Source organism: Podospora pseudocomata, assembly GCF_035222375.1.
Source record: "Podospora pseudocomata strain CBS 415.72m chromosome 1 map unlocalized CBS415.72m_1, whole genome shotgun sequence".
NCBI lineage: Eukaryota > Fungi > Ascomycota > Sordariomycetes > Sordariales > Podosporaceae > Podospora > Podospora pseudocomata.
In genome coordinates this window covers 6,970,421-6,987,503 of record NW_026946363.1, presented here as the reverse complement: position 1 = coordinate 6,987,503, position 17,083 = coordinate 6,970,421, and the positions used below count along the sequence as shown (strand labels likewise).

At 54.3% G+C, this 17,083-nt stretch overlaps 6 protein-coding genes across 6 annotated transcripts; 5 read left to right on the top strand and 1 right to left on the bottom strand.

The window, feature by feature from the left end:
* The first annotated feature begins 520 nt into the window (after positions 1-520).
* QC762_122580 (uncharacterized protein) lies at positions 521-1,771 on the top strand. Its single transcript, XM_062886674.1, has 2 exons — positions 521-1,541; positions 1,597-1,771. The coding sequence occupies exons 1-2, from the start codon at positions 572-574 to the stop codon at positions 1,671-1,673; spliced, it is 1,047 nt and encodes a 348-aa protein (XP_062749804.1). The 5' UTR covers positions 521-571; the 3' UTR covers positions 1,674-1,771.
* A 1,406-nt stretch (positions 1,772-3,177) lies between these two features.
* QC762_122570 (uncharacterized protein) lies at positions 3,178-5,587 on the top strand (the record flags this gene model as incomplete). The annotated part of the gene is made up of 2 exons (XM_062886673.1): positions 3,178-4,622; positions 4,677-5,587. The coding sequence occupies 2 exons, from the start codon at positions 3,178-3,180 to the stop codon at positions 5,197-5,199; spliced, it is 1,968 nt and encodes a 655-aa protein (XP_062749803.1). The 3' UTR covers positions 5,200-5,587.
* Positions 5,588-6,354: 767 nt separating this feature from the next.
* Positions 6,355-11,308, top strand: QC762_122560 (uncharacterized protein). Its single transcript, XM_062886672.1, has 3 exons — positions 6,355-7,855; positions 8,040-8,656; positions 8,723-11,308. The coding sequence occupies exons 1-3, from the start codon at positions 7,334-7,336 to the stop codon at positions 10,776-10,778; spliced, it is 3,195 nt and encodes a 1,064-aa protein (XP_062749802.1). The 5' UTR covers positions 6,355-7,333; the 3' UTR covers positions 10,779-11,308.
* A 1,022-nt stretch (positions 11,309-12,330) lies between these two features.
* On the top strand, positions 12,331-12,741 carry QC762_0023000 (uncharacterized protein; the record flags this gene model as incomplete). Its single annotated transcript, XM_062883111.1, has 2 exons — positions 12,331-12,635; positions 12,696-12,741. 2 exons carry the CDS (start codon positions 12,331-12,333, stop codon positions 12,739-12,741), a joined length of 351 nt encoding a protein of 116 aa, XP_062749801.1.
* A 20-nt stretch (positions 12,742-12,761) lies between these two features.
* On the top strand, positions 12,762-14,482 carry QC762_122550 (uncharacterized protein; the record flags this gene model as incomplete). The annotated part of the gene is made up of 5 exons (XM_062886671.1): positions 12,762-12,822; positions 12,973-13,005; positions 13,069-13,230; positions 13,287-13,588; positions 13,672-14,482. The coding sequence occupies 5 exons, from the start codon at positions 12,762-12,764 to the stop codon at positions 14,083-14,085; spliced, it is 972 nt and encodes a 323-aa protein (XP_062749800.1). The 3' UTR covers positions 14,086-14,482.
* A 328-nt stretch (positions 14,483-14,810) lies between these two features.
* QC762_122540 (uncharacterized protein) lies at positions 14,811-16,211 on the bottom strand (the record flags this gene model as incomplete). Its single annotated transcript, XM_062886670.1, has 2 exons — positions 14,811-15,989; positions 16,056-16,211. 2 exons carry the CDS (start codon positions 16,209-16,211, stop codon positions 14,811-14,813), a joined length of 1,335 nt encoding a protein of 444 aa, XP_062749799.1.
* Positions 16,212-17,083: the final 872 nt, after the last annotated feature.

The following is a 17,083-nucleotide window of genomic DNA, read 5'->3' as shown; positions in this document are numbered from 1 at the left end:
AGAGCCTTCCCATCAGCATACCCATTCTCTACGCATCACCCCAGCCTTCTATGCTTTGTTAGAACTGCTTCAGATGCTAGCGCCAACAAAAATTCACTTCACATTTTTCGCCCTCCTGCTGTGCGCCCACCTCAGTTCAATCGAGTCCCAAGACTGAGCTCACCCGTCACAACTTGCAAGTTGTGTCATGTTACCAGGTCAACACCGTGCCGACTCAGCATTCCCATAGGCTAGCTGACAAATTCTTGGGCTTTTCGCTTTGAACTCCTGAGAAATGGTGTTGAATCCTCGTTCCCCTTGCTCATCACGATGCGGGTGGTCCGGACTAGTCGCCCGGCCGCCATTCCCGGACCTCCCATCCCGAGCCGATGTCACCCCCGTCTCCTCGCGTAAGTGGGACAGCAATATAGCCTGCAGCGGAATAGTATTCCCTGTACCGGGTGAATGGGACGATAGATTGCCCAGCAAAGGGTTGCTGGGCACATAAAATGCTTGTCATGGCCCCGTTGTCGATGTTTCTATTGGCGTTGCTGTGTTGTCCTCTCGCGCACACGTCATCCCACGGCTAGCCATGCGGTTCTCTATCATTCTCGCCGGCGCCTCTGCCTCTATTGCGGCCGCCAGCCGTGGCCGCAAGTCCTTCGATAATCTGGTCGCCTTTGGCGACAGTTATACCGACAACGGCCGTCTAGGCTACTACATCAACAATGGCGGGCAAGCACCTCCCCCGGGTCAGTATCACTCGGTGTCAAACACGACGGCTAGCGGTGGTCTCACATGGGCTCAGTTTGCGGCCCAGGATGCTGGTGCCAGGCTCATCGACTATGCTGTCAGCGGCGCGACATGTTCCAACAAGATCGTCGAGCGTGATTTTGCTTTCATCGGCCGGTCATTCCCTTCAGTGCTAGAAGATGAGATCCCATCTTTCACAGCAGATGTCAAGTTCAAGTCCATCTTCCCTAACCGGACACCCGAGAATACGGTGTATGCCTTGTGGATCGGAACCAACGACCTCGGTTTCGATGCCTTCCTTTCTGACTCCCAAGCTCCCGGGACCACGATTTCCGACTTCGTGGATTGCATCTGGTCCGTCTTTGATACCATCTACAAGACGGGAGGCCGACGGTTCGTTCTGCTGAACGAAGCCCCTCTTGAGCTCTCGCCGCTGTACGCACACCCGGACAATGGTGGGACTGGAGACAGCCAGTTCTGGAACACCAAGACGAACTACAACGTCACACAGTACGGCCAAAAGATCAAGCAATACACTACAAACGTCAACACTATCTTTGACTACGGCGTCCCATTTCAAGTGGCCATCAAGTCGCGTTGGCCAAAGGCAACTTTTGACCTCTTCGATGTTCACAGCTTGTTGGTCGACATTTACAGCCAACCACAGAGCTTCTTGGACGCTCCCTACAACGTAACGGGCTATTACCGCCATTGCTCGTCGACTGGGAGTGACTGTGTCGACCAGACAGCTCTCGGTGGCCTGTCTGGTTTCTTGTGGTACGATGAATTGCATCCTTCGACCAAGACAGGTGAGCTGGGCCCCTACCATTTGAGGGTCATACATGTGCTAACTCTGTTGTATAGATGAAATCATTGCGGATCACTTCCTTGATGTTGTTTCAGGAAAGTCCAAGTACGGGACCCGGTATGGAAGGAAATAAAGGACGAAAGGACAAAACGCAGAGGAGCACCAAATGCATACTTGTATATCCAATGATCCTCATCAGGAGAGAATGGTTCATCAAACATGACAATTGTAAACGATCAATTCAATGAGGAGAGAGGTGTGAGAGGGCACTATGTACCCACAAAGGCCAATAAACAGCAGGCTACAGGGTACCAGCAGCCTCAGGCACGATGCCTACCTCGCTGGCTTGTAATGCAACTTGAACGTTTAAAATGAAGCCAAAACCAACTACCTAACTCTTGTTTGGTCAGCATTCACCTGCTCACGAAGACAAGACTCGAGAGGCGATTAGGGTCGTCCAGATGATCCATATATGTTATTCTCAAGCATAAGATAGTAGTACTCTTAGCATCCAGATCTGCGGCCTTTCGAGCTCAGATCACACAACCTAGACCTTCAAGTCCAAGTTATGTACATCCGTCCTGGTGGGGTGTGGGGCCATTCTCGGTGATGTCTGTCTTGGTGGATGCAGAAGTGTCCACATTTAGGGTCGCACAAGAGACGAATCTGGATTAGCGTGGCTGTCGTCTGAAGGCTGGACCCACACTTTTGGGGCCCTTGCCGTATGCGGTTCGGGTCCCGTGACTTCGCAACACGCAAAACTTTCAGGTTTCCCCCTCTCCGAACACCCGTCGCCCGCCTGCCACCCAGCGCGACCGATACGCAAAGAACAGCCATTCCTAGCAGCCATTTGCCCTACATAAACTTATTTTTACTTTAACCTTTGTGCTTCGGGCAGCGCCCCCCCTTTTTCTGGCGTCGGCCCTACAGTTGCCCAATCCCCCGGTTTCCCTCGTTACCTATCTCCGGTTGCTTGTCCCCCCCAGTGCCACCTCTCAGGGGTTAAGGAGGGATCTCTCTATCAGTCTCGTCCCAAAAAGGATCGCGACACACAGGTGGGCATAGACCAACCTGGAATCCCATATCGGTCCTGTCCATCGCATCTTTGTCTGGCGGTTCAGACGTTTGATAGCCTGTCTACCCGTAGCAATTCCGCGCCTCCCCACTGGCCAGCTGGTCTTTGCTTGGGTGCTGCCTCTTGGTATTGTTGGGGCACAGCGGCAGACGCGCAGAGAAGCTCTCGGATTGCCCACCCAATCCCCATCCGCTCTCGATCGCGTTCGTTATTACATACCATCTCATCCTGACTGAGCTGCCCGGTCGGCTCCGCGCTTTGCGTTAGAGACATACTTGCCGTCACATCCCAGCCGTACACATCTCGGTGGACTGGGGACCCAGGTACTTGCTGTCACAAGTCTGTCGTTAACGGAGAAAGATACCAAAAGTTGGAAGTTCATGTTGATGGCCCTACCCCACACCGGCAGCCGCAACCACTGATCTGGTCCACGACACGTCTATCGCCGTTTCATCCGCCGCCCAGTCCGCTCACGTTTCCCCTGGCGTACCCCCCTCGGGAAGTCTACTCTGTCGCCTTGCCCTGTTTCTTGGCTCGAGTCTCCTCAGCCTGATAGAAAGTTATGTACTCAGCTCAGTATGGCTTTAACGGCGCCCCACCGCAGGGCGCGCAATTGCAGCCTTCACCAAACCAGGGACAGCAGCAGCAACAACAACAACAGCAGCAGCGACAGCAGATGATGTATAACGCGCAACAGCAGCAGCAGCAGCAGCAGCAGCAGCAGCAACAGCAGCAACAACAATTCCCCATACAACAAGGTCAGGGCGGCCCGTTTCCTGGAGGTCACAATAACCCAGCCATGATGGGAGGTGCTGGTCCTGCAGGAATGATGCAGAATGCCGCCATGCCGCACATTGGTGCCAATGGTCAGAGTAAGCCCCCCTTTTATGCCTTTCCTACGTATGACGTCCAGCCACCCGTCAGTCTGGCAAACTTTCCTTCTCTGCCCGTTTCCTTGTCGTCCTTGTCCTACCCGACAGAGACCTTCGCGCGTGGTGGCCTGAGAGCCATGGCTCGGCAGTTGCCGCAACGCCTCTCGACATCCGAAGCCCATTCCGTGTCACTCCCACACTCATACACTGCCAACCTACCATCCACTCTTCATGTCACCACGGAGACTGACGCCAGTAACGCGACAGTGGCTTACCAGGCCCCCTTTACGTCCTCGCCGTACGGGGCTGGAATACCTTCTTCAGCGGCCCCTCAGCCGCAGCTTCCAGCCAACTTTATGATGGGCGGGCCGATGAACCAGTATCAGCTGAATGCTGGTCTTCAGCAACAGCAACAGCAACAGCAACAACAGCAACCTATGATGCAGCGTATGCATCCAAACCGCCCGAATGCAGGCGGGATGCCCACCTCAACTCCTCAGCGTCCTTTCAACCCGTCGCAAAACACACCGGCTACTTCAATGGCTTCCCAGCCAACTCAATATGGTACTCCTCAGCAGACACAGAGCAACTCACGGAGTCAGACGCCCACGAATCCACCACAGGGACAGCAGGGACAACCGCCATCTCAACAATCGAGTCAGCCATCCCAGCCTCTCCCACCACAGCAACAACAACAACAAGTCCAAACCCAAGTCCAGCCTCAGGCTCAAGTTCAATCTCAAACTCCACAGCCACCATCCCAGCAGTTACAACAACCCCAGCAGCCGCCAACACCACAGCAACAACAGCAGCAGCAACAGCAGCCGTCCCAAGCACAGCAGCAGCAGCAGTCTGGCTCAGCAGCCATGACGCCTCAAACACCAACCTTTCCCGCTAATGGACAGGGTCAACAAGTAAATGGTACTTCGAGGTTGTCAACGCCTCAAAGTCCCGGTGGAGACCCGCAGGACAAAGAGCGGGTCAAGATTCTTTTCGACATCAATACGGAACTGCTCTACGAATCCATGCAGCTGTCCAACGCCCAGCTCGAATTGAAGAAGGAAGCACAATCGGCTCCGGAAGCTGGAGTAGATTATGCTGAGCAGGAACGGTTGGTGAAGGAAGACTACAACCAGTATGTTACCCTTGGACAGACCGCAAGGAGTTGATCTAACCTGTTGTTTCCCAGCTGCATGAAGAGGCTTCAAGTAAACTTCCAGTATCAATCATCCATCCAAAGAAACCCAGCTACTGCCGTTTTCCCGGCTCCTTTCTTGACAGCCCCACCACTTAGTACGACCCTGAAGCTAAAATTACCCCCGGCTTCTCCAGACGATGTACTAGAACGACCGCTGGATCCAAGCGCCGATCGCCTTCAGAGAATTGAGGGACTCAAGCAACTCTATGCTAAGCTTCAGGCACTCTTTCCTGGTGTCGACCCTAAAAGAGAGCAACCAGGTTCTCAAGCGTCACCAGCTATGAGGCCGGGTTTCAATCCTGCTGCTCCTGGCGCGATCCCCAACGGGCAACTTAATGCGTATGCTCGAGCGCAAGCACAGGCTCAAGCCCAAACACAAGCTCAAGGCCCAGGCCAAGCTACAGGATTTGGCTCGAACCACAGCAGCCCTGCTCCTGGTCCAACGGCTTACAGGACACCTCAGATGGCCAACAGCCCAGGCCCTCTTTTGCAAACCCAGCCTGCTGGCCAGTGATGCGAGCTAGGAACCAAAGCTGTACGATTGTGATGTGATAGGTGTTGAGGGGGGCGTGTACCAGGCGAAAAGTTATACCGTGGGTCAAAGAAAGAGCAGGCCGGGGTATATACTAGCGTGACAGCGTGTCCACGGTTGCGTGTCCGGATCCTCTCCACAAGTGTTCCCTATTTTCTGTTGCGATCATATCTTGGATCGATAGTGTAAAGCGCCAGTTGCAAATGGTGTTATGGGAGTAAAACTGATCTTTTGGCGGAGTTTGAACACGGCGGAATGCGAAGTGGGCAAAGCAGTGGGTTGGTTATGTGTATTTCTGTAATCATAGGCTGTGCGTATTCATGGGACAGGACGTTATAGACAATGAGAAGCAGGGGCGTTCGATGACTCGACTGTTATAGATCTATATAATAGTATGGGTGGTATTTTTTTGCCAACCTTGCCGACCACTGCTGTGGAGGGCCAGATTGGACATATGTTTTTAAAGGCCTCGGCGATTTCTCATTGGGACCATCATTGCTTGTGAATAGTCCCCGAGATCCAGTCACGCAACGTGGGAACATGACACATGTCATCCGATGTCTGAGCCCAAGACTACGTCTCCTCCCACACTCTTGACTTGTGCGGCAAATGCGGTCAAAGGCCAGGCCCGATGAACAAAGGCCACCAAAGAGGAACCCGAATTTTTGGTTGCGGGGACGTTTGACTGCACTGGGCTTGTTACTCGGCGGCCTTCAGCGACCCGTTGTTCATATTTGGCTGTACCTTGGGACAGCCGGAGGGGAAGAAGAGTAGCGGTGGAATCTGCAGTTGGCAAATCGCGAGTCTTGAAGCCAAAGATGCGAGTTGGTCCGCCTGCAGCATGCATGCATGAGCGGGATGAAAGCTTCCCTTTCCCAGCCGCCTACTCTGATTGGTAGCAGTTTGGTAGCTCACCGGTTCTCAACGGCAGCCATTGGATGATATTTTTTTTCTTTGTGTTCGGGAGCAGGAGCTCCCTTCTCCAACAGAACTGTGCTGCCCAAATAAATTTGGGCCACATCAATAGGGAGGCACAATTATGGCACGACAACAAAACCCCTGACTGGTGAGTGGTGATGATAAGGTCTCAATCGAGGAATCACCCTTTATGAAATGGCAGCCAATTCTTAATGCCCCGCTGTCGCGCTTCCCCATTGGACCAGTGAGAGAGCGCGCCTGGACCAGGGAAGAAGAAAGCATCCAATCATCTTGCATTGATCCATGAAATCCAGGGGTTCGGGGTCTTGCCTCTTCGCCAAGCTGAGCCGGGCCACCACGGTTCGCAGTTGATCCCATTTCGATTCGATCGTGAGCGGCTGCGCTGCTCCTGCCTCTCCCTCTCGAGCTCACATCGTGTCGTTATCGCTGCTCTCCACTCGCCATATCTCGTCGCTCCTTTGTAGTGCCGGTCCTCTCTGGCGAAAGCTTCTGAAGCTTTAGGCTCCGCTGCTGTGTTTACCAAGTGTTGCAGGCGTGGGGAGCGGGTCACCTTGTGATCGCACAGTACTGTTTCAGCATCGTCGGCCCCCTCGATGAAACTTCAAAGAACAGCTAGAGCCCCATCAACAGTGTCGCGTGCCAAGAAGCAGGCCAATTCGGAGTCTTGAAGATCTCGACCGACTCTCTCACTTCTCACGCGGTCTCGCCTTCCCGCCTTGTCGCCCATTGCAAAGCCATCCCTGCCGTACCGTGCCCCCCTTCAGTCTCTATTCTTTCCCTATTCAAGCTCCGACGTCCGCCTCCGAACTCTTCTGGAACAAGAAGCAAGGCCGAACAAACAAAAAACTTTGGGAGGAACCAGGGACAGCCGAGACCAGACGGCGGCAAAGCCGAGAAAAGGAACCTAATCACTAATTCCTAATCATAAGAAACGAACAAACGAGGCCTTGGGGGTAGTTGGTACCTTTTTTTTTTGTTGGCCATTCACCAACTGGAAATTTTGGGGGCATATTCACAGGGAAGAGCCGCTTTTCCTCGGAACGGACCAGGGGCAGCACCATTGAGCGACTCTTTTCGGTTTTGGGCTAGATAATTGGCCAAATATTTCCTTCCTGTCTTTTGGAACTTGGAACAATTGCACCAGCTTGTGGGAGATCAGGAGGGTCGAGGCTTCGGGATGGAGCTCGACCGAATCGAGAGAGATGAGCAGCAGCGGCTGCCGAGCACGCGGAAGATTATGAAGCCAGCCATGGCGACTACGCCGACGACGAACGAGACGGGCCACGAGCGAACCACCTCCGAGCCGATCCCTCTCGAGATGCAGGAAAAGGCACGAGACCACGACTCGCTCGTGACAGTTCGCCTTTCCGAACCCCCTTCCCTGACGGTGAATACAGCCGTCCCGCCGAGCACAATCCCTCCTCGCTATGATGCCGAGTACGCCCCGAGCAAGACCATGGCCGAAACACTGATCGAGGAGGACGATGACGATGACGATAGTGAATCGGAGATATTCGAACCCGATACTCGCAAGAAGAAGGGACCCAGCTTGCAAGATGAGCTGGGCGAAGCTGAGGAGGGACGCTCGGATGATGTTGCCAATGATTCGAGGTCGAGTTCTGGCTCCGACGCGGTTGATTGGGACAAACTTCAGGCGACAGAAGATATGGAGGCTAGAAACAAACAGAACGCACAAGCGGTAGGTGCAAAGCCGAATCACAAAGAGTCCCAGGAAACGAGCGACTTGCACCGAGCAATGAGGATCAAATTCTCCCGTGTCTTCGGACTGTCTTACCGTCCCACACCGTCCTACTGTCTCATCACAGCTACATTTCTTTTTGCACTGTTTTGCTCGAGGCTAACACAAGACTTTCTTTCTACAGTCCACCGCCTCGCTGCTTGCTCGGCTGGAACAAGAAAACAACAGAATCGCAACCAATCCGAAGAGCATCAAGGTCAAGATCATTGAGCGACAGCAACACTTGCGAGAGAGCCACCCGAGACCGCCCTCGATGGCACAGCTTCGGAAAATGGTCACCGGGCCGACCCCTCCAGCCCTCCGGTATTCGACGTTGCCGCCGACGCCCATGACCGAGCTTGAGTTCTACCTCGCCTTGGTCAAAGACCCTCAGCAAACGGCTGCTCGCCTGCCGACTCTGTTGTCCAACAAGGTCAGGAAGGGCATCCCACCGCCGCTGCGGGGTGTTGTCTGGCAGAGCATGGCCGGCGCCCGCGACAGTGCCCTGGAAGAGGTTTTCGAACGGTTGTCTGGCGAGTCTAGCCCCTATGAGGGCGTCATCAGCAAGGATCTTGGACGAAGCTTTCCAGGTGTGGACATGTTTAGGGATCCCGAAGGCGACGGACAACGAATGCTCGGTCGGGTGCTCAAGTGCTTCAGTCTCTATGACACCAAGATTGGGTACTGCCAAGGGCTCGCCTTTCTGGTCGGCCCCTTGCTCATGCATATGGGCGACAAGCAGGCATTCTGTGTTCTGGTCAGGTAAGGGAACAGGAATCGTACCGATTCGTTCGGAGTATTTGGACTAACTAAGGCACTCAAAACTAGGTTGATGGAGAACTACGATCTGCGCCATTGTTTCGTTCCCGATCTGTCAGGGCTGCATGTCCGCATCTACCAATTCAGAGAGCTGCTGCGCCAGCATCTGCCCACTCTGTCGACGCATCTGGATGAGTTGCAAGTCGAACCCGCCTATGTTTCACAGTGGTTCCTCTCCTTCTTCGCCGTAACGTGCCCCCTGCCCATGCTGTTTCGCATCTACGATGTGATCTTTGCCGAGGGGGCGTCAGAGACCATCATGCGAGTCGCCTTGTCGCTCATGCGCAAGAACCAGGCGCGCATCCTGGCCTGCACCGAGCTCGAGGACGTGATGCATCTGCTCCTATCGCGCGGGCTCTGGGACTGCTACAACTACAACGCCGACGAGTTTGTCCAGGATTTTGCTGCGCTCTCTGAAATTGTCACCAAGGCCCGGTTGGCAGCCTTGGAACAGGGGTACAGAGAAGCTAACCTTAGCCCAAGCGCCAATCCCCGTGCCACAGATGCAACAGCGCAACAGGTGTCGGATGTTACCACCGCAGCCTCCCGTTTTCTGGGTCGCCTGTGGGCTTCCTCTTCAACACCGCGATTTGCCACGTTTGCGGCAGCCGCCTCCGCATCCAGCAACACCAGTACTGCTAACACCACTACCAACACGCTCAATCCTGGCCTGGGCGCCGTGTCGCGTCCGTTGAGCATGCTTCGGCGAAGCACGTCGAAGCAGAGCCTGGCATCCACCCTCAACTCGATGGAGGTTGGCTCGTCCACTACTTCATCTGCCGCTAGCGTCCTCAGCTCCGTATCTACCGAAGCAACGTCCGTCTCGCGGGACAGCTCCGCTGACGATTCAACCGTGACGGGCGCACCGCAAAAGACATCGCCCGCCGTCTTCTCGAGCGGCGCCAATAACAGCAAGGAGGACAAGCAACTTCACAGCCAGATTGAAGACTTGCTCACAGCCCTTAGCGAACTGCAACGGAACCATGCCTTGTTGGCCAGCCAGCTACAAAAGGAAAAGGAAGACCGCGATGAGGACAGAAAGGCAGTGCGATCGTTGCTGGACGGCCTGCGCAAAAAGGCGGGCGCCGAGGATTCGGCGGCATTGTCGTCCAGTGTCGATAGCGAGGACACCATTCGAGATGCCTCGACTGAACCAACCTCGGAAGAGAGTGACGAGACAGTCAAGCCCACCTCGGAGGAGCTATCCGACCTGCTCGATATCGTCGAGCTTCGCTTCAGCGACTCGGTGGTCAACCGACGGTCGTCCATGGCGCAGACCAAATCACAACTTCGAGACGAGCTGGCTCGGGCGAAAGAACAGTTATCCCACGAGGTGTCCAAGTCACGAGAGCACGAACGCAAGATTCATGAAGCGGAGCAGGAGGTCTCCTCTCTGAAGGAGCAACTGAGGGAGAGCCACACACATGTCCGAACTTTACACCAGGAGAAGCAGCGCCTCGAGCGGCAGATACATGGCATGCGGACCAGGGCGTCCGACACGCCAGCCTCTAACGCGACCAGTGCCGAGTGGTTCCCCCAAATTGGTACGGCAGCGGGTACAAGTGGTCTCCGCGAGCTCAAGCTGGGCCGCAGCAGGTCCACCCCATCCCACCCGCCCAACTACAACAAGCGAGCGTCGTCGATGACGATGCAGAAGAAGTCCAACCGGGACTCGGCCGGTTCCACCCTGAACGTCGTGGCTCCTCCCCCACCCCCGCCTATCCCAACCAGCGAGAGTGATGCCCTTCTGCTCGAGCTCGCGGCGGCGAAGACGGCCGAAGCTGTCGCCAAGCAGGAAGCCGAGGAGGCGAGGCAGAAGCTGGAGCAGCTCCGGAAGGCCTTTGGGCTGGCTCCGGGCGAGACACCACCAGCGCTGCAGCGAAATCACAGCACGGCAGACGGTGGGGGGCCAGCGGCAGCAGCTATGGGCATGTTTGGTCGGCTTACTGGGACGACCGGACCGACGTCTGTGCCTGCTCCTGGCGAGTCCCCTCAGAAGGCCGCCACGGCGCCTGCCGCCACCAATGCTACGGGCGGCGGCGGTTTCTGGGGCTGGAGGAGGTGAGCTGACCAAGATGAATGTGATACATTGGCTGGCTTGCTGTTTTGAGAGTGGTGGTGTTTCATGGCTGATGATTTTCTATTGCTGGGCTTTATTCTAATGAGCAAGTCTCCATGACCTAGAAGGCATGGGGAGGCGGTTATGTTGTGTTTTTGGTTTTCCTTCTATTACACCTCATTCGGAGGCGCTTGGGCGCAAGTTTTCTCTTTTGGGCACATATAATTTGATGGTTTCGTGTTACTGCTTCGGTGGATTTCAGGAGGGGCATATGCCATATATGCGGTTAAGAACCATAGCTGTCCACAGGCGAGGCGGAGAAGGTTGTGTTTATTGAAACAATATGAGATACCAGTAGTTTATGGGTTGTGGGTTGCTGTTGTGGTATATTGAGTTTGCACAAACAGAGGGGAAGTGGGTGAATGCAGGGTGGGGTATCAAGGGAGTAAAGATGGGAATGACAGGTATATGATCCTGAGTATAGTGTATAGCGTACCCACTACTGCTTAAATCAGAAAGCATTAGAAGAGGAACTGAGGGCTTTGTTTCCCGTGAAAGTAGATGGCTATGCTGCACCACTAGCATAAAATTGCTGATGAAGATGCACAGGCCACTTGTTTCTCAAGAAAGCCTTCCGGTGTGAACTGCTTTATACTCAAATGTTGACTTTGACCATATCAGGAGGTGGTGAGGCTATTCACAGGTGGATCTGTGCATCCAAAGTGGGTTATGCACAAGCGTCCCTGCAGTAGACAAGAAAAGCTAACTTGATTCACCTGCGTCAAGTCCCTTCTCTCTTGCTGAAGATCCCGTTGACGCGAGCAGGTTTAAGAAAAGCGAGGTTACGTTGCAGGTTTTGATGTTGATGGAGGCAACCGGCTGAGACGCTTGGCTGCACTGGAAATCCCTCTTTTATTTTTTGGGTCGTTTGAGTTGGTGTGGTGTTGTCAGTGGTGTCGTGTGCTTGTGTGCTCTCACTCACGTCATCGGTTATCGGAGCTGGGGGTGTGTGGACGTTCTGGAAGAAGCAAGAAGAAGAGAGTGGATTTTTGAGGGGCAGTCAAGGATGCTGCCGGGGCGAAACGGCGCGTCAAAGTGGGAAAAAATAGCATGTGAAATCCATTATGGGCTAGAACGTGAAGGGCACAAGCAGGCCAAGAGACACGTACCGAAGAGAGGGACAGGGGACAAGGGATAAGAGAAAGAGCCAAGGCACGTCAGGGTGCTACGCTAGAGTTGGATGCAAAATTGTTCTTAGGCAAGGGGCTTATCGCAGTGGTGAGGAAGATGGAATACAGGAAGAAAGAACAAAGACAGGAGGGAAGACCATTATCTGTGTGTGACCGCAGGTAGCTGAAGAAAAGATACCGACAGTGCAAAATTGAACGAATGTGGGAGATCGGGAAGCTCGTTGATAGGCTGGCAGGCTATCCTGTTTTTGGAGGGAGGCTGCTGGCAATGATCTCATCATCTTGAGGTGGTGCTTGCGTGCCGCCGACTGAAGGGAAAAAGAATTGGTGGGGCAGAGCTGTGCCAAAACTGCCTGCAGTGCCCCTCTATGCTATCATATCCAAGCTCTAGTGTGTCTGCTATCAGAGAGCATCGGGACGGATCAGTCGGTGCACCGTGTGCGAAGAGGCAGCAACTTGGAAGCAAGCCCTGGTGTCTCAAGCTCCTCCCACTCGCGTCATTCCTCCACCTTGGCTTTCCCTCTTCCTCTAAATTCATCTGGCCATCCTCAAATCGTCTCCTGGAACCCCCAATCCAAAAGACATCATTCTGCCACAAAGAAATTCACCACTCACCAACAGCTTTGTTGTACTCTACACCTCCTACCGACTTCCTCAGCGCACACGACCACTTGTGGGTTTTCTCCGCCGCCTGCCAGTCGAAAGCTCCCCTCCAACAGTTCCCGACTCCCAGAATTTGTCTCTTGACAGCTGCCAAACTACCAATAATCCCCGCCTAACGACATCATATCCATCAAAAATGGCCGACATTTCGAACGGACATGCGAACGGGAATGCCAGTGTGGATGCCCTCAAGAACAGTAAGGTTCGTACTAAGCTCTTCCTTTTCTTCTGTTGCCTTAATCAGTCCGCCCAAAGATACCCAGCTAACACGAGCTCCGGTGTTTCACAGCTCCACGACAGCCGATACACTCTCCGCCTGTGACCTTAACTGACGATAACTGCTGCAGACCTTGCTGCCACCTACAACAATGTTACCAGCGGTATGATAAGCTGCACATCACCTAATCCTCACATGCAAATGCTGACGTCGACTTTTCTTGCAGGCCCTGTAGCTCAGAACATCAAGGCCGAGGGCGCGAGAACCACGGATGAGCTTTCCAACTTGGCCAACTCTCGCCGCGCTCCTTCGTACACCGCGGCTACTGGCCAGCCCTTGACTCATTACCACTCCTTCTTCTCGGAGCTGTTGTCATGGAAGAATCCTCGTACGTTCAAGTGGGATCCACCAACGATATAAAGCTGTACTGATGAAGGCTCTTAGGCGCCTCTGGAATTGCCTACCTCACAATCGTCTCGTTCATCTTCTCGGTTAGATACCTGGATGTTCTCCGATGGGGTCTCAAGCTCACATGGATGGCCCTCGGTGTTACCATTGCCGCCGAGATCGCCGGAAAAGCCATTTTGAACAATGGCTTTGCTACCCAGCTCCGCCCTCGCAAGTACTACACTGTTCCCCGAGAGACACTTGATGCCGTTATTGGCGACGTCAACGAACTTATCAACTTTGGTGTGATCGAGTCCCAACGCATTCTTTTCGCTGAGAACATCTGGGCTTCCGCTGCTGTAAGTTCCCCTTGTCGATTGAGCTTATATTTTCGGCTCTCGGGGCTGTAGACTCGGAGTTGTTTGCTAACTCGTCCCGCTAGGTTGCCCTCGGCGCCTTCATCTCGTACTACTTGGTCAAGGTTGTCCCGTACTGGGGTCTTGCTCTCATCGCCACCTCCGTCATCTTCTTCGCCCCTCTCATTTACACCACCAACCAGGAGCTTATCGACAGCCAGATCCAGCACGCTGGTGAGATTATCAATGATCAGACCGAGCAGATCCGCTCCTTGGTCCAGAAGAACACCGAGCAAGCCACCCAGGTTACCAAGCAGTACATGGGCGACTACACCGCCAAGGCTCAGTCCTTGATCAAGGGTGCTGTTGGTCAAGAGAATGGCCACAAATCCGAGCTCAAGCCGACTGACTTCCCCGTCGCTCCCAAGGAGGACATCAAGTCGGAGCCTATTGCTCCCCCTACCAAGGCCGGTGAGGAGGAGCCTTTGATCGCTGCTTAAGTGAGCAAGGCTTCCTTCGACAATCATTCGCGCTTGCTCTGCCTTGTTGAGCCAGATGAGTGACAAAAAAACAGAAATCCGATCAAACCTGTGGCAAACTTTTATGGCGCGGGACGGGGCATGGAATGGCTGGACGGTACAAAGACTGCCACTTTTTCTTTTAATGGGATCATGGGATGGTGCGAGACTGCTTTTTTCTCAGTAGTTTCGATATGCTATTGTTGTTATTCCCGGGTTGTGTTTTCTTTTGGGGACTATTGGGATGAGGAGGGACGTTGAATCCACGAATGCGTTCCCCTGTTTTGTTGTTATGAGTAGTTATGATCCTAGGGTTTCCTGGCAAAAATGACATGGGGGGTGACCGGGTGTTGGTTGTAATACAAGTACGTTTTTATGATATCCGTTGCACACCCACCCGGTATCAGCGAGCTTAATGCGCGCAAATAACGACATTCTGTATTTTCTACTGGTATTACATTTCTATTATATGGTGAGTGAATGACTGGCAGGTGTGCGTAGACAATAACGACTGTGATGACGGAAGATGATCTCTGAAATGCTCCCCTAAACGCCTGTTGTTGTACAGCTTCAAGCCAAAGTGCAAATTAGATGCTTAAAACCCCCTAAATTCCCCCAACTCCGGTGACGATGCATAGTGGCGAATGACGGTTGATAGATAACGAAAGGACGAGCTCAGACAGCTCCAGCCGTCTTTCTGAGGGGCTCTACTGCTGCTGCTGGTAATACTCTTTGCTCGGCCTCCCGTCGTTCACCGGCTGACCGAGATACGTGTCATCCTGCTGGCGCATCTGCCCCTGGGGCTGCCCGCCAAAATCCACCTGTTGCATCTGGTCCTGTCCGTCCTGGGCGCCGTAGTAGCTCCCCCGCTCAGAAGGCGGGTAGTTCCCCTGCATGATGGGGTACTGGCCTCTGGCAACGTGCTTTTGCTCGTCGAGGTCGGAGTCTGTCTCTGAGCGGTCGCCGCTGACGTGGCGGGACTTGTACCAGGCGTAGGCGAGCGTGGCGAACCCGAGGGTGGAGAGGACGGCGGCGGCCCAGATGAGGAAGTAGAGGCCTGGAGAGGTCGCGGCCGAGAGGCCGAACTTGGCGCCGTCTTTGTTGACGGCGTTTTTGATCTTTTCGGCGGCGGCGGTGAGACCGAGGGTGCCGATCCCGGCGAGGAACCAGCCGATTCCGAGGCAGACGAGGGTCGGCAGGATGAGGACTGTCTCGCGGGCGGCGAGGGCGGGGACGAAGGCGGAGGCGAGGGCGGCGGTCGAGCCTAGGAACGCCAGGGCGAGGAAGACGACGGAGGTGAGGAAGAAGAAGCCCATCGCCGCGAGGGCGCGGGGGATGAGGTCCAGGGCGTCCTGGATGGTGTCGATCAGGCCGACGTCGCTGAGCTTGAACTTGAAGGGGCCGACGTTGAGGGAGGCGTCGAGGGATTTGGAGAGGTCGGTCTGCTCGACGACGAACTTTTTGGTGCACTTTTCCACGTTCGGCTCCGCGGCCGGGTCGGAGAAGAGGGGCGCGTACATGCCTTCGCACATGGCGCCGATGTGGATGGAGTAGTACTCCTTGAGGCCGATGGCTTTGGCGACGCTGCCGAGGGCCTTGTCGACGAGGTCCTGGCCGAGCCGGACGGCCTTGTCGGCGATTTCAGCACCCTTTTCGCAGGCTGCGCCGACGCCGTCGCCGACTTTGTCCGAGGCGCCGTTGAGGGCCTTTTTGGCGTCTTCTTCGGCCTTCTTGCCGCCGAAAGCACCGGCGAGACCACCGGCTACGTTGCCGAGAGCGTTGCCCGCATCCGTGACGGCGTTGTCGGCTTTGTCGCAGCCGCCTTGGGCGGCTTCTTGGACGTTGGGGGCCTTGATGAGGTTTTTGCCAAAGGTAGACATGTTGAACTTGGGGGTGTTTGGTCAGTAACCTTATTCAGGGGAAGGAAGAGATAGGGGTACAGTTTGACATACGTTAATCACACTCAACCCTTCAATATAATTCGGTGAGCTTCCTGCCGACAAGGCAACGGCCAAAAAAACAAAAGCGAAAAAGGAGCACACGACAGGCGCAACCTTGAGAACCATGCCCACCATCCCACCATCACCACCTGCACCGAAGCCTCTCATTTTGTCTGAGCTGAAAAGGAACGTAAGTAAATCGGGAACCTGCCCCTGATCTTTTTGAAAGGCAAAGTCAAGGAACGACTGGCACGGAAGTGCAAAGGAATGAAAAGTAAAGCCTCTAGGGCTGTGAAGAAACGCGAAAAGGTAGAAAGGAAAGGAAGTTGTTGACGTCTTCAACAACGGATAGTGAAGTGAAAAAAAGAAAAAAAAAAGGAGAGAGACAGAGATAGAGAGACGGAGAGACTTGAAACCTGTAGGATGAGATCAGCTAATATACAGCGTCAGCATCACCTGGCCCGCCAGGTTCAAGCAAAGTGGTAGTCTATAGCTGGCTATTCTCAGTTCCAAAGGCGGGTACACTCTGGTCCAGGGAACGTGCAGGAACAAAACAGATGCGGGCTGCGGGCTGCGGTCGTGGCTGAGAGGCCGGCCATGATGGTCATATGAGGCTCTTGGTTTGAGACGATGACGGTGATGATCTGCAAGAATTGTAAACAAAGGATACAACAGGACTTGGGGGGGACGGGTGCCAGCCAAAAGAAAGGGATCATCTAATGTCCATCCCCAGCCATAGACACCTTGTGTGACGCCGGCATAAGACCCCATCAGGTGGCCTGAGGTTGGGGTTAGAAGGTGGTCGGGTCTTTACCATGGCTAGAGAGACTTTTGTAAGTTTGAGAGAATCGACAAAGAAACATATGTGGGTAAACCCGGGGTCAAAGCTGTGCCCTCCTGTGCCCTCCAAAGTTGGGTCAACGACAGCCTGACCAATGAGAAAATCGTGGTGCTTGTGAGAAGTGCATAGCTCTCCAACTGCCGCTTCGTGAGGTGCATGGCCGCCTGTTTCCCACCAACTTCTCAAAACCGCCATTTGT

Coding starts and splice junctions, on each gene's coding strand:
- QC762_122560 (XM_062886672.1), top strand. CDS start 7,334: ATGGAGCTCGACCGAATCGAGAGAGATGAGCAGCAGCGGCTGCCGAGC. Junction 7,856..8,039: donor ACAAACAGAACGCACAAGCG/GTAGGTGCAAAG, acceptor TTCTTTCTACAG/TCCACCGCCTCGCTGCTTGC. Junction 8,657..8,722: donor GCATTCTGTGTTCTGGTCAG/GTAAGGGAACAG, acceptor ACTCAAAACTAG/GTTGATGGAGAACTACGATC.
- QC762_122580 (XM_062886674.1), top strand. CDS start 572: ATGCGGTTCTCTATCATTCTCGCCGGCGCCTCTGCCTCTATTGCGGCC. Junction 1,542..1,596: donor GCATCCTTCGACCAAGACAG/GTGAGCTGGGCC, acceptor TCTGTTGTATAG/ATGAAATCATTGCGGATCAC.